A 14635-nucleotide genomic window follows, 5' to 3' on the forward strand; every position below is an offset into this window, starting at 1 on the left:
ATAATGTATAATAATAATATAACGCTCAGTTTTATATTACTGAATACGTAATATGAGTTCAACGGATTGCGTCAATACTAATTGTATAATGTTAGCTAGGTATAACTGAAAGATCATTATAAAAAAAACTAGTAAAATATATATATGTTCATGTATAGTGTTATGAGACTTAAACCTTAAACATTTGTACTTTCATGTTATAATATGTAGTCATTCTAGAATGAAAGAAGCATAATTTATATTTCATAATTTTTTATGATGGTTACAAGGTTGGTCAAGTGACTGACCTCACCTAGAGCATAAAAAATAAAATATATAAAGTATTACTGAAAACAAATGCTTGAAATGAATTTGAAAGGTTTTAGAAATTACACACATAATAATTGAGATTTTTGGGACAAATAATAGTTTATTTAATCATAACATGAAATCACTTTGCAGTCAGACTAGTTATGAAACAAACAAATCTTTAGGAAAAATATTTCTTTAAAAAATACTTGTAATCTTTACTAAAAGTCTACCTAATTTTGTCAAGATAAACATGCTGTACCAAATGTTTTTTGTGCAAATACTTAACATGTGTCTAGATGAACTGTGTATATTATAATGAGCCCATAGCAAAAGGGTTAATGAGCACTGTTGTATTTTCTTATTGTAACTGAAAGATCATATTTGGAGCTTGTGACATACAAAGAAAGTGCAAGTCATAATATTCAGTATAATAAAAAAAAAACGTTTTTTTCCTGAAGTTCTATTTTTAAAATATGGTTTCTGTTCTTTAATCAACAATAAAAAAATTGAAACTGATAAAAGAAACAGCTGTAACTATTGCACCTTGTTTAACAGAGCTTCCAGTTTGAAGGAATACTGATGGTGAAAGTTTTGTTTTTTGTAATTGTAAGGGTATTGTGAAAAATTTTCAGTAGTTTTGAATTGGTGTATTCTTTAAATTGATGTGTTTTGTGTTCTCAATTCCGTTATACAGGTTTATTTTTTTAACTTTTAATATGTACATGTGGAGGTTGGCTGAATGAGCATCTGGTTTTCAAGAGCAAACAGGCACACAAGACATTATTCCCAGCCTAAACCCACCTTTACTTTTCTTTGGTTTGTGCAAAGTTTACTATAATTCAGTATTATTGTTCTGTTTAGAATTTTCATGATAGATATTTTTTTATATCTGAAAAGCATACAAACTTTCATTAGCATCAACTTAATACAAATACTTATAATTTTACCTTGCACTATCACCACAGGCAGGTTTCTGGAAACCTTATCTCCATCACATTTTGTTATTATTTTACCTTGCACTATCACCACAGGCAGGTTTCTGGAAACCTTATCTCCATCACATTTTGTTATTATTTTACCTTGCACTATCACCACAGGCAGGTTTCTGGAAACCTTATCTCCATCACATTTTGTGTTCACTATTTCCACAAAACAAAGTAAACTTCTCAACAGAAAGTTCAGCAGCAACATTTTTAGTTGGTCAGTAGCCAATAGTAAAGGGTAGAAGATTGTTACTGTTAGTGTTTAATGGGTCCTTTACGTTATTTAAGACAGAATTGTTGCACATCATATTTACAAATTCTGAAACCTGAGGTTATCGGATTGCACTGTAACCCTGACAGAGAACTTGAATAGCAATGTTTCCAGAAGTTGTTGTTTGGAATTGAATAGCAGGATTCCAAAAATATGTTGTTTGGGGGTGTGTGTGTTGTTTTTTCTTCTTTGAGTGAATGAATCGTGCATAGTGCTATAATCTGGTGAATAACATGCCATGGGACAGTGGTAATGTTCAAGCCATTGCTTTATGACTTGGACTGAATGAGAATTGAACATTGCATAAGTATGTTGTACACCTTGGTTGAAAATTGTAAGATGTTAAGCATCCATTTCCACATAATATCAAAAGCTGTGCTCAACCAGTTGTCCATATGGTGCATCATAACAGATACCTTGATGAAGAAGTATGTAAAAAGGAGGATGTGATGTCAATGTGCAGTAGAGTGAGAAATGGCTTCTGTTTATTCACTTTGTTATTTGTTAAGGTGGGCTTGCTCTTATTCTCCAGTATTAGTGACCGTATGATGTAGAGAAAGTTCTATGCTGCTCCTCCTCTGTGTGAAAAGTCCTTTTTGTTTCTTTTGTCATGTGTAAGCTGTTGTTTCACAAGGTGATGGAACCAGTGTATTGTCACCTATTCGTTATAGGTGCTGGCATTTCAAGTAACTTGTGATTTCTTGCTGACATCCATGTTGAATGGTAGAGTTCTTTATATGTCAGATTCCTGTTTGTCTTTATCCAGGCCTACCATAGCAATGTTGAAGCACATGTGTGAGACATTAGACATAGAGAGAAGTGGAACCAAAGAAGAACTGATTGAGAGGCTCATGACATTTTTAATAAAGCCAGCTGCGACGGGAAAGGCAACTCCACGACCAAAACGAAGTAGGTTTTGATATGCTTTTCTTACATTTTTACATTGGTAATTGTTTGAATACATTTTTAATTTTACTTTGCATTATTAACTTTCAGGTTTTAATTTTTAGCTTAATGTTAATTACAGGATCATCATCTAAAGGAAAAGGAAGCAGCAAAGGAGAGAAAAGGAAGAGGAAAATGACTAGAAGAGGAAGTAAGTCAACAAAGAAGAAGAGTGGTGATAGTGAAGCAGAAAGTTCTGAAGAAGAAGAGGAGGAAGAACATGAGTCAGAAAACGAATCTGAAGAGGAATCGGAGCAAGAGGTAGCTATATTACTAGTTTCACGTATTTATGACGGAGCAAGAGGTAGCTATCTTACTAGTTTCACGTATTTATGACGGAGCAAAAGGTAGCTATCTTACTAGTTTCACGTATTTATGACGGAGCAAGAGGTAGCTATCTTACTAGTTTCACGTATTTATGGCGGAGCAAGAGGTAGCTATCTTACTAGTTTCACGTATTTATGACGGAGCAAAAGGTAGCTATATTACTAGTTTCACTTATTTATGACGGAGCAAGAGGTAGCTATCTTACTAATTTTAAGTGTTTATGATGGAGCAAGAGGTAGCTATCTTACTAGTTTCACGTATTTATGACGGAGCAAGAGGTATCTATCTTACTAGTTTCACTTATTTATGACGGAGCAAGAGGGAGCTATCTTGCTAGTTTCACATATTTATGACACTTCACTTTGGGACCACAGACTACAGTCTCAGAGGTAACATCACTTTTATCATATATAAAAACTATTATGCAAAAGTGTTTGAAGCTTGACAGAGTTATTTCTAAAAATATATAGTTGCTCAAAAATAACTATACAATTTTGATATTTTCTACTGTATCTAATAAATAATTTGTGTAGTTATTTGCACTCAGACTCTAAATATTTCACCTGCAAGGTGATTTTTATTTGTAATTGTACGGTTTTTTACATTTCATTTGTGTAATTTCTAGAACCTTGTAAATGAATATCAAAAGTTTCTTAATCAAAGTAAATGTTTATAACTTATTTTCCTTAGTGTATTACTAACCACCTCTTATTATGAATATACAGTGCAATGAAATTTTTAAAATCAACAAATGGAAATGTATACATATCTTTCAACTGTGTAAAAATCCATTAGAATAGTATTTTTCATACATGCGTAATTTCATATTTGTATCATTTATGGTCATATTTCAGCAGATTCCTTGCAGAAAAATGTTGCTTAAACATATTATCTTATTTATAATTTTTTTCAATCCAGGCAACAGTTTAAATTTGTGAAATTCTTCAGATATTATTTTTAAAACACATACAATATGTAATTAACTAAAATATAAAAGTAAAACATAAATACAGTTTAACCTTTTCTTGTCAGTTCACAGGTGTCTCTCTTTCTCTCTCTCTCAGGTTGTGTTTTAGTTTGCAGAAAGTTTCATAGTTTGTTTTTTTTTTACTTAAATATAGCTAGTTACTAGGTTTAATACATTACTGTAATTCTGTGGTGATAATACAGTTGTCTTTAATTTGTTGGTATTCAACTGTCTATAAAATAAGAATCTCATATCTTTTAATTTTGCTGAGATATGGTTTATGTACTGAATCAAGCACATTGGTTCATATATTGAAATAAGTGTATTATAAGCACTTACTCCATTTTTGACTTGTGAATAACCAGTCAACTGCTTAGAATGTTCCCTAGTGGTTTTCTCAGTCATTTAAATCCGTTAGAAAATTTCTTTGTTCTTTCGAAATTTGATATTTCATACTTTTTTAGACATAAAAACAAATTATTTGCTAAGATTGATAAATTATAGTGGAATTCTGTGGCACTGATATAGTAATTTATGATTTTATGGTTACTCAGTTGTCTCTATAAAACATAAACATTGTTTCATCTACATGTGAAGTTTTGAAAGGCTTTTAACAGAATATGTCAAGCAGCAACCAAGTTAACAGGTTGTAGCTAGAGTATATAATTGTTTTTGGTTTTTTTACTTGGGAGTTATTCTTCTGTATTTTAGGCAAAATAAGTTTAATAACTTATTTCTAAATAGTAATGATCTATATACATGTATAATATTTGAAATGTAACTGTATATTACAAAATAATACTAGTACACTAAAACATGGCCAATAGAGGGAAGACTAAAGGTCAGTTTTACATTATTTCAGTGTAGTAATGTGAGTGCTTTTGTGCTCCGTTAGTGCAAGTTCACTTATATTATCCATGCACGACTGGAAGGTCGTATTATAATAAATGTGTGACATTATGAAGTTTAAGGTATTTACTCTAAACATTTATGTTCTTGAGTAGTCATTCTAGAAAAAAAAAACGTAAATTTTTATTTTGTGTGTGTGGTGGTGGTTATAAGGTCGGTCAAATTGACAGCCAATATATAGTTAGGGTAAAGAAAATAACACAGAATATAAAGTCTTACTGAAAACAAACATTTGAAATGTATTTAGGTGGTTTCATAGATTATGCAAATAACAGATATTTGGGAAGAATTTTTTTTAATTGTAACATTACAATCACTGCACTAAGAATAGTAATGAAACAGGCCTTTAGTAAAAAATACTTCATTGTAAAATCTGATTTTTTTTGTGTGTGTACAAAAAACTTGCAATATTTGCTGCAAGCCTACCAAGTATGTTGATGTACATCTGCATAAAAAGTTATAAATAACTAACTGTAGTCAGTTATGATTCATGAGGACATAAAACTAAATTTTAATTACAACTAGATGAATGTTGTTATGAACTAAAAGCTGCTTAGGATAAATGAACATGGTTTCATATTACAATATGAAGTCATTCTAGTAAGAAACAAAAAAGGGCATTCTAGATTTTTTGGTGGTTATGAGGTCCACCATATTGACCAATCCTGTTTTGAGTTACAGTAGAGAGAATTACAGAATTACCAAGTTTTAGTTGAGAAAAAAATGTTTGAAAACTATGTACAAAATTTTAGGTATTATGTGAAGGAAATTTAAGATTTTTTGACATGAGGAAAAGTATTTTTAGTTTTAACATGAATATTACTTTGCACATGGACTATTAAACAATTACTCAGTATGTTCATGGAGAAATCTTCATTTTATGAAATACTTCTAGAAAATTTGAGTTTTTTTATGTTAAAGACTAATTCTTTTGCTATAGGCTAGGTATAATATATAATACAGCTCATCTAAACATTTGATACAGCATGTGAAAGACTTTTAGTAAAGTATACACAAAAAATCAGATTTTGTAATGGAATGTTTTTACTGAAAATTTGTTTCTAAAACTTGGGTGTTTTGTTATTAGTCTGAATGCAAAGTGATTTCATGTTATTTTTATAAAACTATTCTTCATCCCAAAATTTTAAATATTACATCATCTGTAAAACTTCCTAAATACATTTCAGATGTTTGTTTTCAATAAGACTATATTTTGGCATTTTACCTAACTATATTTGGTCTATCATTTAACCAACCTCGTAACCATCATAAAGAAAATTAGGAAATGAATATAAATTATGCTTTTTCATGCTAAAGTGATTGCATATTATAACCAATATAATGCTTTATATTTACATGTATACTGTTATATCACCTGACATTACATAACATGCATTGTGTGGGTGGGTGTAGTTACTATTTAGAAATAAATTATTAATTATTAAACTTAAAATACAGAACAATAAATCGAGAAGTAAATCAAACAATAATCTCTTCTTGCTACAACCTTTGTACTTGGTTGTTCTGGACAAAAGTTGCTAAGCCTTTTAAAATTTTTGCATGTGAAGGATATCACACTTTTTAGGTTTATATATATATATATGTATTTGAATAGTCAGAAAATCATAAATAATTACACTGATATCATAGAATTACACTTATGAAGCTTAGTAACTAACATGTTAGTTTTAGATTTAAAAAAAATATGAAACTTCAAGTAGACTAAAGACACAACCCACCCCCTTGAAAATTTGATCAAGAGAATGAGGTAGCCTTTGGACAGATTAGAATGGCTGAGAAAACTACTCTGAGGACATTATAAGCTGTTGATTGATTATTCACCTGTCATATACTGTTCTAAAAGTACATATGAGACCATTTAAAAAAAAAGGAAAAAGTTAAACGTGGGCCACTGTGTTTGATTCACTACAGAAGCCATATCTCAGAAATATAGAAAGATATTAGATTCTTATTTAATATTCTAGCTTTTATATATTATTAATTTGATTTCCTAATTTGTATGAAACTGTATACTTAGTGTTTTAACATCACAAGCATCTAATTTTAAACAGTGCTTCATTCAACATACCATGTGACTTGCTAAAATCTGTATTTAAATGTGTTCCTTTAATATTTATTTTTAAAATTAAGAAATTAATTTACATATAATATTAAAGTTGGAATTATTATCTGCAGTTTTATTCTGAACTTATTTACATAAATTCATAAAATAGTAGTTCAAAAATTTTTTAATGCAAGTCAACAAATGAGATGACATGACCTTTGAACTCTGATCTGTTGTGAAAGGTTAACTGAAATACTTCCAAATTTTATGAAGCTACACTCACGGTATTGAAAGTTAAAAGTATTAAATTTTAAAAAAACAAGTATGATTAGATCACGTGGTTGGTCATACAGTCAAAGCCCATGTGGAGAGAGTTGAAAGAATTAGTCTGACCTCAGTTGCTATTTATAAGCCTATCCAGCACAAACACAATAGGACCAGATAACAGGCTCATACATTCTGCATGTTTTAATATATATCAGTGCATCATCCTCAGAAACATGAAGTTTTGCAAAATAAAACCCTTATTTATCCAACTAACAGATGACGAGTTAGCATATTTCACAAAATGGTAGCATCTCCATTAGGTCAGTCATCATTTGTTTCACACTACCTAATGGTAGCATCTCCATTAGGTCAGTCATCATTTGTTTCACACTACCTAATGGTAGCATCTCCATTAGGTCAGTCATCATTTGTTTCACACTACCTAATGGTAGCATCTCCATTAGGTCAGTCATCATTTGTTTCACACTACCTAATGGTAGCATCTCCATTAGGTCAGTCATCATTTGTTTCACACTACCTAATGGTAGCATCTCCATTAGGTCAGTCATCATTTGTTTCACACTACCTAATGGTAGCATCTCCATTAGTCAGTCATCATTTGTTTCACACTACCTAATGGTAGCATCTCCATTAGGTCAGTCATCATTTGTTTCACACTACCTAATGGTAGCATCTCCATTAGTCAGTCATCATTTGTTTCACACTACCTAATGGTAGCATCTCCATTAGTCAGTCATCATTTGTTTCACACTACCTAATGGTAGCATCTCCATTAGGTCAGTCATCATTTGTTTCACACTACCTAATGGTAGCATCTCCATTAGTCAGTCATCATTTGTTTCACACTACCTAATGGTAGCATCTCCATTAGGTCAGTCATCATTTGTTTCACACTACCTAATGGTAGCATCTCCATTAGGTCAGTCATCATTTGTTTCACACTACCTAATGGTAGCATCTCCATTAGGTCAGTCATCATTTGTTTCACACTACCTAATGGTAGCATCTCCATTAGGTCAGTCATCATTTGTTTCACACTACCTAATGGTAGCATCTCCATTAGGTCAGTCATCATTTGTTTCACACTACCTAATGGTAGCATCTCCATTAGGTCAGTCATCATTTGTTTCACACTACCTAATGGTAGCATCTCCATTAGGTCAGTCATCATTTGTTTCACACTACCTAATGGTAGCATCTCCATTAGGTCAGTCATCATTTGTTTCACACTACCTAATGGTAGCATCTCCATTAGGTCAGTCATCATTTGTTTCACACTACCTAATGGTAGCATCTCCATTAGGTCAGTCATCATTTGTTTCACACTACCTAATGGTAGCATCTCCATTAGGTCAGTCATCATTTGTTTCACATTACCTAATGGTAGCATCTCCATTAGGTCAGTCATCATTGTTTCCCAAAATTTACAGCTGCAGATTTTATAAATCACATGTCATATTCTCTTAAACAAACCTAATACTCATCAACATTATGATTTTACATGAGTGAATTGTTGCTGAAGCTGAGATTTTTCATGCTATTTCAGTCAGGTAACCTGAAAATTACAATATAAATATATCTTTTTAAATGTTTCCTTATAATGTTAATTTAAGTAACATATATCGATACTAAAATGGTTTAATCAAATTTTGCATGTGATGCAGTTTTAATAACTTGAAGTATATTTCATAGCACATTGGTTTTTGAATGGAACTCCACCTGTAACATAGATACACTTTTAAATCATTGGAACATAGAGGGATAAAGATTTGTTTTGGTCTTCTTAAAATATTTTATGTTTTGAGATATTATTCTGCTCTTGTTGCATTTTTTATGTTTGTTTTTTTCTATTTCTCATTTAGAAGAAAAAGAAACCTGAAAAGAAATTGAATGCTGAAAACAAGACAAAGGCTAAAAAGAAGGAAGAAACTTCTGATGAAGATAAAATTAAAACTTCTGTTAAGAAACCAGTAAAGAACAAAAAGTTGGGTAAGTTACACTACTAACAAGTTGTCTTTAAGGACAAAAATCTATTCAAATCAAATTCTTGTAATTTTTAATGTGTTCCATGTATGAAAATAATCCATATTGTTTACTCTTCACAAATACATTGTTTTCATAAATTATACAACTTTAAGATGTAAAACATTCTAATTCAAATGCAAAACGTTTTTGTTTCACTTAAGATTCTAAATGGCATTACAAAAAATGTGTTAGTGATGAAAGGTATAACTATATAAACACAAGGTCAGTTATTTTGACCATGTAACCTCTCTGTTCTCCTTTAAAAGTTCTTGTAGATTTAATTTTTCTGGCTTTCAAAATAGTGTGTCTTCAGAAAGTGTGGCAGTCTTTCAGTTATCATCATAAATCTCTCACATACAAAAAAAAATCATTTTTAGTGAAGTTATTTTAAATAAACTAAGGAAAAAAGATTTCATAAATATATTCAGTATTTGTTTTGAATAGTCCATGTGCAAAGTAATTTTCATGTGAAGCCTGAAAATACTTTTTCTCACTTCAGGTTTCCTTTTGTGTAATCTCTGAGACCTCTTGTATACATTTCAAACATTTATTTTTGTCAGTAAAACTGTTTTCGTTATTTTCCTCAAAATGGAATTGTTAAATATACTGACCTGATTACCACCAAAACAAAAAAAATCAAAATAAATCTGGACTCACTTTTTTCTTTGTAGAATGACTTCATACTGTAACATGAAACTACATTAGTTTATCCTAAGTAACTTTACGTTATTACCAGTGTACATCTATTTTTAATTAGATTTTATTGTGTTATTGCCCTATGAACTATTTGTTAAGCACTGTAATAAGTTGTGAGTCACTCAGGGCAGGTGCTGTCACGTGTGCCATTTTCATTATAATATTATTATTAATTTTACCTAATCTAATTTTTTTAAAGAAAAAGATTCCTATTTTTACATTTTAATTATTTTTCTAATAATAATAGACATGAACAACAAGAAATGAAGTACTTATTTTTATTTATTTTTCTTGCTGTTGGTTGTCTGGGACATTACATGTAGCCTACATATTGTGTACTAGTGGATGTAATGCATTAAAAATTTTTATTTAATTAAATAATTCTGTTTGTTGTCTAGGACATTACAGCCTACGTATTGTGTACAAGTGGTTGTAATGCATTAAAATATTTTATTTAATTAAATAATGCCCCAGAGAATGTAGACAAAAATGATGTATATCACTGGTACCTCGGTTCTCGAACTTAATCCGTTCCAAAAGGCTGTTTGAAAACCAAATCAATTTTTCCCATAAGAAATACTGGAAATTAAATTAATCTGTTACAAACCTCCAAAAATTACTCATTATGAAGCATTTTAAGTAAAAAAATTGCTTATTTATACCTGTATAAGAATACTTACATGCATAAAGTCAACCACAAAAACTATAAACACAATAAAAAAAAGAATAAATGAAAATTTAACTCCACTTTACTTGTGCTGAGGAGAGCTGATGGTGTAAGTGAAAGGTGGTGAGGAACGTGGAGAGTAGGAGGGTTATTATTGTTTGGGAATCACCTTCGATAAAAACGTCAGGTAATTCTCCTTCTGCGGTTCTGTCTCTTTGCACTGCTACAACCTGCTTGAGACTCACTGGACCTATTTCTCTTTAAAAACTTGTCAAATGAGGTTCGTTTCTGCCTACATTTTAAAATTTCTGAAGTAAGACATGACATTGTCATTGAAAAGGTTGTTTTGGTTTGCTTTAGCTTTGTCAGGGTGAAAATTTTCCACAAAACTTTGTAACTCTCCCCATTTTCCACACATTTCCTTGTTTAGTGAACTAGGAATATCCTCCCTTCCCTCCTCCTCATTTGAAGACACTTCCTCAGTTTCCTCCTGTTGCTGCACTTCTGAAGGTCTTGGAGTTCTTCCATGGTGAGCTCAGTGTTGTGGTCTTCCACCAACTCCTCCACATCATCACCACTCACATTCAAGCCTCCAAAGTCTCTATCTGCTACTGAGTCTGGCCACAATTTCTTCCAGGCTGAGTTCATGGTCCTCAAAGACATTTCCCTCCAGCCTTTGTCTATGATCTTCAAGCAATGGAGGATATTAAAGTGATTTTTCCAGAACTCTCTGAGGGTTAACTCTTTGTCAGAGGTCACTTCAAAGCACCTTTGAAACAGTGCTTTGGTGTAGAGTTTCTTGAACTTCAATATGACCTGCTGGTTCATGGGCAGAATGAGAGGAGTCATGTTAGAGGGCAAGAGCTTCACTGTAATGAAACTACTCCTCCACCAACCCGTCCTTCAAGCCTGGTGGGTGAGCAGGTGCATTGTCCATCACAATAAGAGTCTTGAGTGGCAACTGTTTTTCATTAAGGTAATTCTCTACACTTGGGGGCAAACACTTCATGGACCCACTCCATTAAAAATTGCCTGGTTACCCATGCTTTACTATTAGACCTCCACATGACATTCAGTTTACCCCTCAGGACATTGTTTCTTTAAAAACCCATCAGGTTCTCAGAATGGTACACAAGCAAAGACTTAATTTTTAAGTACCCACTTGCATTGCTACATAACAGTAGAGTTAGCCTGTCCTTCATTGGCTTGTGTCCTAGCAGTTACTTCTCCTCCTCGGTGATGTAGGTCCCCTTTGGCATTTTCTTCCAAAAGAGGTCTGTCTCATCACAGTTGAACACTTGTTGGAGAATAAAACCCTTAACTTCTACATAGTCCTTAAATTCCCTAACAAATTTATCAGCAGCATCTTTGTTAGAACTGGCACCCTCCCCATGTCTCACCACACTATGTATGCCACTTCTCTTCCTAAGTTTTTCAAACCACCCCCTACTAGCCTTACAGGAATCACTTGTATCAGCACTCATTCCAGGGGTGTTTTTCAGGAGGTCAGCATGCAACTGCTTTGCTTTCTCACAAATGATGGTGTCAGAAATGCTATCACCAGCTAACTGTTTTTCATTTACCCAAATCAACAACAGTTTTTCTACCTTTTCCATCAGCTCCTTTGATGACCTCTTTATTTTTCAGTATGGTGCACACTGTAGACTTTGCCATACCAAACTGTGTAGCAAGGTCAGACATGTAAACACCACTCTCATACTTCACTATTAGATCTTTTTTCACCTCTATTGTGGCTCTAACAACTTTTCTTTTTGGTTTCCTGCTTTCATTATCCTTCTTTTTACCCCATGGTTGCTTATTTAATCAGAATATTTAGAAAAACAAAAAGATAAAAGAGAACATTCACAGCAGATTTTAGCAGGGGTTTGAACTGAGCGACAGGTGCAGGTAAAATGTTTTGGGAAGCTTGGCGTGGGCCGTAAATGGTTGAAGGGTCATTCTGGTCATCAGTCAAGTTATTTTGGGGATTTGGGCCACGACAGCTTGGTTAGGGAACAGAGTTTATGTTTGACAACATAAGAAATACAACACTGTATTTCTTAACTCTTAAAAAATTTTTTGCTTACTAGCTGTGTGACAAGAATTATTAAAATTCATTGTAACTGATAGTTAATTTTCCCATTGGAATGGAAGTTGTTCTATGTGTAAAACCAATGTTTATCTGTTCAAAACATAATGTTCTGCAACACAACATTTGATATATGAAAACCTTGACTTTGTATTGGTTATAGGAAGTAAATAAATAAACACAGAAGAGAGACAGGTGGGTGTGTAATCAAATATAATTGAAGGCTATAAACATTATGGTTTCTCTGAACAATGACCATATTGTTGGGAGCAATTGAAGTTTAATTTCATACATTTTGAAGGGGTGGTAGATAAAATGGAGAAGATACCTAGAATGTTATGTTACTGTGTAAGACATTTGAAATACAAGATTTAAAAAAAAAAAAATATTTTGTAATACACTTAACAACTTAAAACCTGTATACTATTAAGATATAGATTATTAGCAAATTGTTTATGCCACATTAATTGTTATAATGCCAACAAAAGTGGTTACATAAAATTTTAAATGTTAAGACACTGAAACTTTGTAATCATAATAAAGGATATCTGGAGTGAAAGAGCTTAACCTCCCTGCATGGGCACATCTTACTGTGCATGTCACAAGGTTTTTTAGGGGCTCACATTCAAAATTTAATTAAACTATATTTTTGTATGTTATACCAATTATTGTAGCATAAAATTGTAGCTAATAATCCATATTTTAATAGTATACAAGTTTTAAATTTTATAAAGCAATGTTAAAATAAAATCCTGTATTTTACCTGGTGTGATTGATGTGGGATTTTTTTCTCTACACTTTCCCTCTTGTTATTTAATGAAACTCTTCCAATAAGTTCAAAATGTTAATGTAAATTACTATAATATTGCCATTACTCATACAAAGCATGATTTTTATGGCCTTCGACTGCATTTGGTTAGAGATATAAAGTTAAAAAAAAAAAGATCCCTCCTGTCACATCTTCTTTCAGGATAGTATCTTTCATGCTTAATACTGTATTATTTATAACTAATACAAAACCAGAATTTTCATGTATCAAATTCATGTATTCTCTTGCATTGTGTTCTTAACAGAGAATTGTCAGTTTCTCTCTTAATATAAACTTGGATGAATTCGTAGTGGTTCATGTTGTATAGTTAAAAAAGCTAGAAAAATTGTAACAGTTATAAGATGTCTGCTTTTTGCATGTAGTTGTTCAGTGTTCTTTAATGCATTGTTTAGTGCACCACTATCATTATTATATTTAAAAAAAGAAGTCAAGTGTCTCATGTTATTCAAGTGATTTACAACTTAGCAGTAGATTCATGATGTGGAAACCAAAGTTTAATAATGAAGATGGTTGCTAAAACAAAACATTTTATTTACATGGTTCAAATGTTTCAGAATAATTTATTCCATCTTCAGTAATATCCAAAATTGTGTTTCAAAGATAATTATAGTGTATAACATAATTTTTGTTTTCATTTTCATGATTTACAACTTATAATGATGCGAATAGTAGTTGTGTACTGTTATCAGTTTAAAGCTACTTGTGATAAATGTAGTTTCATGTTACAATCTGAAGAAAGATGGTATTTTAGATTTCGTTGGTGGTTACAAAATTGTCCGTCCATGTCTAGTTAGAAAAAATAATGGATGAAAACATTTGAAATTTATTTAGATTTTAGAAAATATACAAATGAAATTTGAGATTTTTGGAACAAAGAACAGTATTTTTAATCATAACATGAAAATCCCTTTGCACTTGGATTAGTAACCAAACATACTTTTCACAAACAAATCTTTAGTAAAATACATTGTTTAAAAATCTGATTTTTATGGATAAAAGACATAATGTTTTCCAAAAGTCTAACAAATTTTGTGGAAATACAAACTGTGTTAAAAGTTACAAGTACTGGAGTACAAATGTGTATCTGAATGTAGTATTTTATACCAAGCCTATTGTAAACTTGTATTATTAAAGTATTATTGATTGTATTGTTAAAGTAAACATAGAACAGTTTTAACAGTAGTAAAGTGACATTACCTTAATGTTTGATTGTATTCTTAAAGAAGACATGGGCAAGTGTTTTAACAATAGTAAAGTGACATTACCTTATTGTTTGATTGTAT

General features: G+C 31.6%; 1 protein-coding gene across 6 annotated transcripts in view; it reads left to right on the forward strand.

Annotated features, from left to right (window-relative positions):
• LOC143230080 (protein DEK-like) overlaps nt 1-14635 on the forward strand; it is a 39368-nt gene that overhangs the window by 3197 nt on the left and 21536 nt on the right. For 4 of the 6 annotated variants that reach the window (XM_076463093.1, XM_076463095.1, XM_076463090.1 and 1 more), the window contains exons 2-4: nt 2312-2454; nt 2573-2751; nt 8909-9035. In XM_076463093.1, the coding sequence (XP_076319208.1) occupies nt 2312-2454; nt 2573-2751; nt 8909-9035 (449 nt within the window). The remainder of the gene's footprint in view (nt 1-2311; nt 2455-2572; nt 2752-8908; nt 9036-14635) is intronic. The other 2 variants (XM_076463094.1, XM_076463091.1) reach the window with 1 other exon arrangement.

This window comes from Tachypleus tridentatus, chromosome 10, assembly GCF_004210375.1.
Source record: "Tachypleus tridentatus isolate NWPU-2018 chromosome 10, ASM421037v1, whole genome shotgun sequence".
In the NCBI taxonomy this organism is placed as follows: Eukaryota; Metazoa; Arthropoda; class Merostomata; order Xiphosura; family Limulidae; genus Tachypleus; species Tachypleus tridentatus.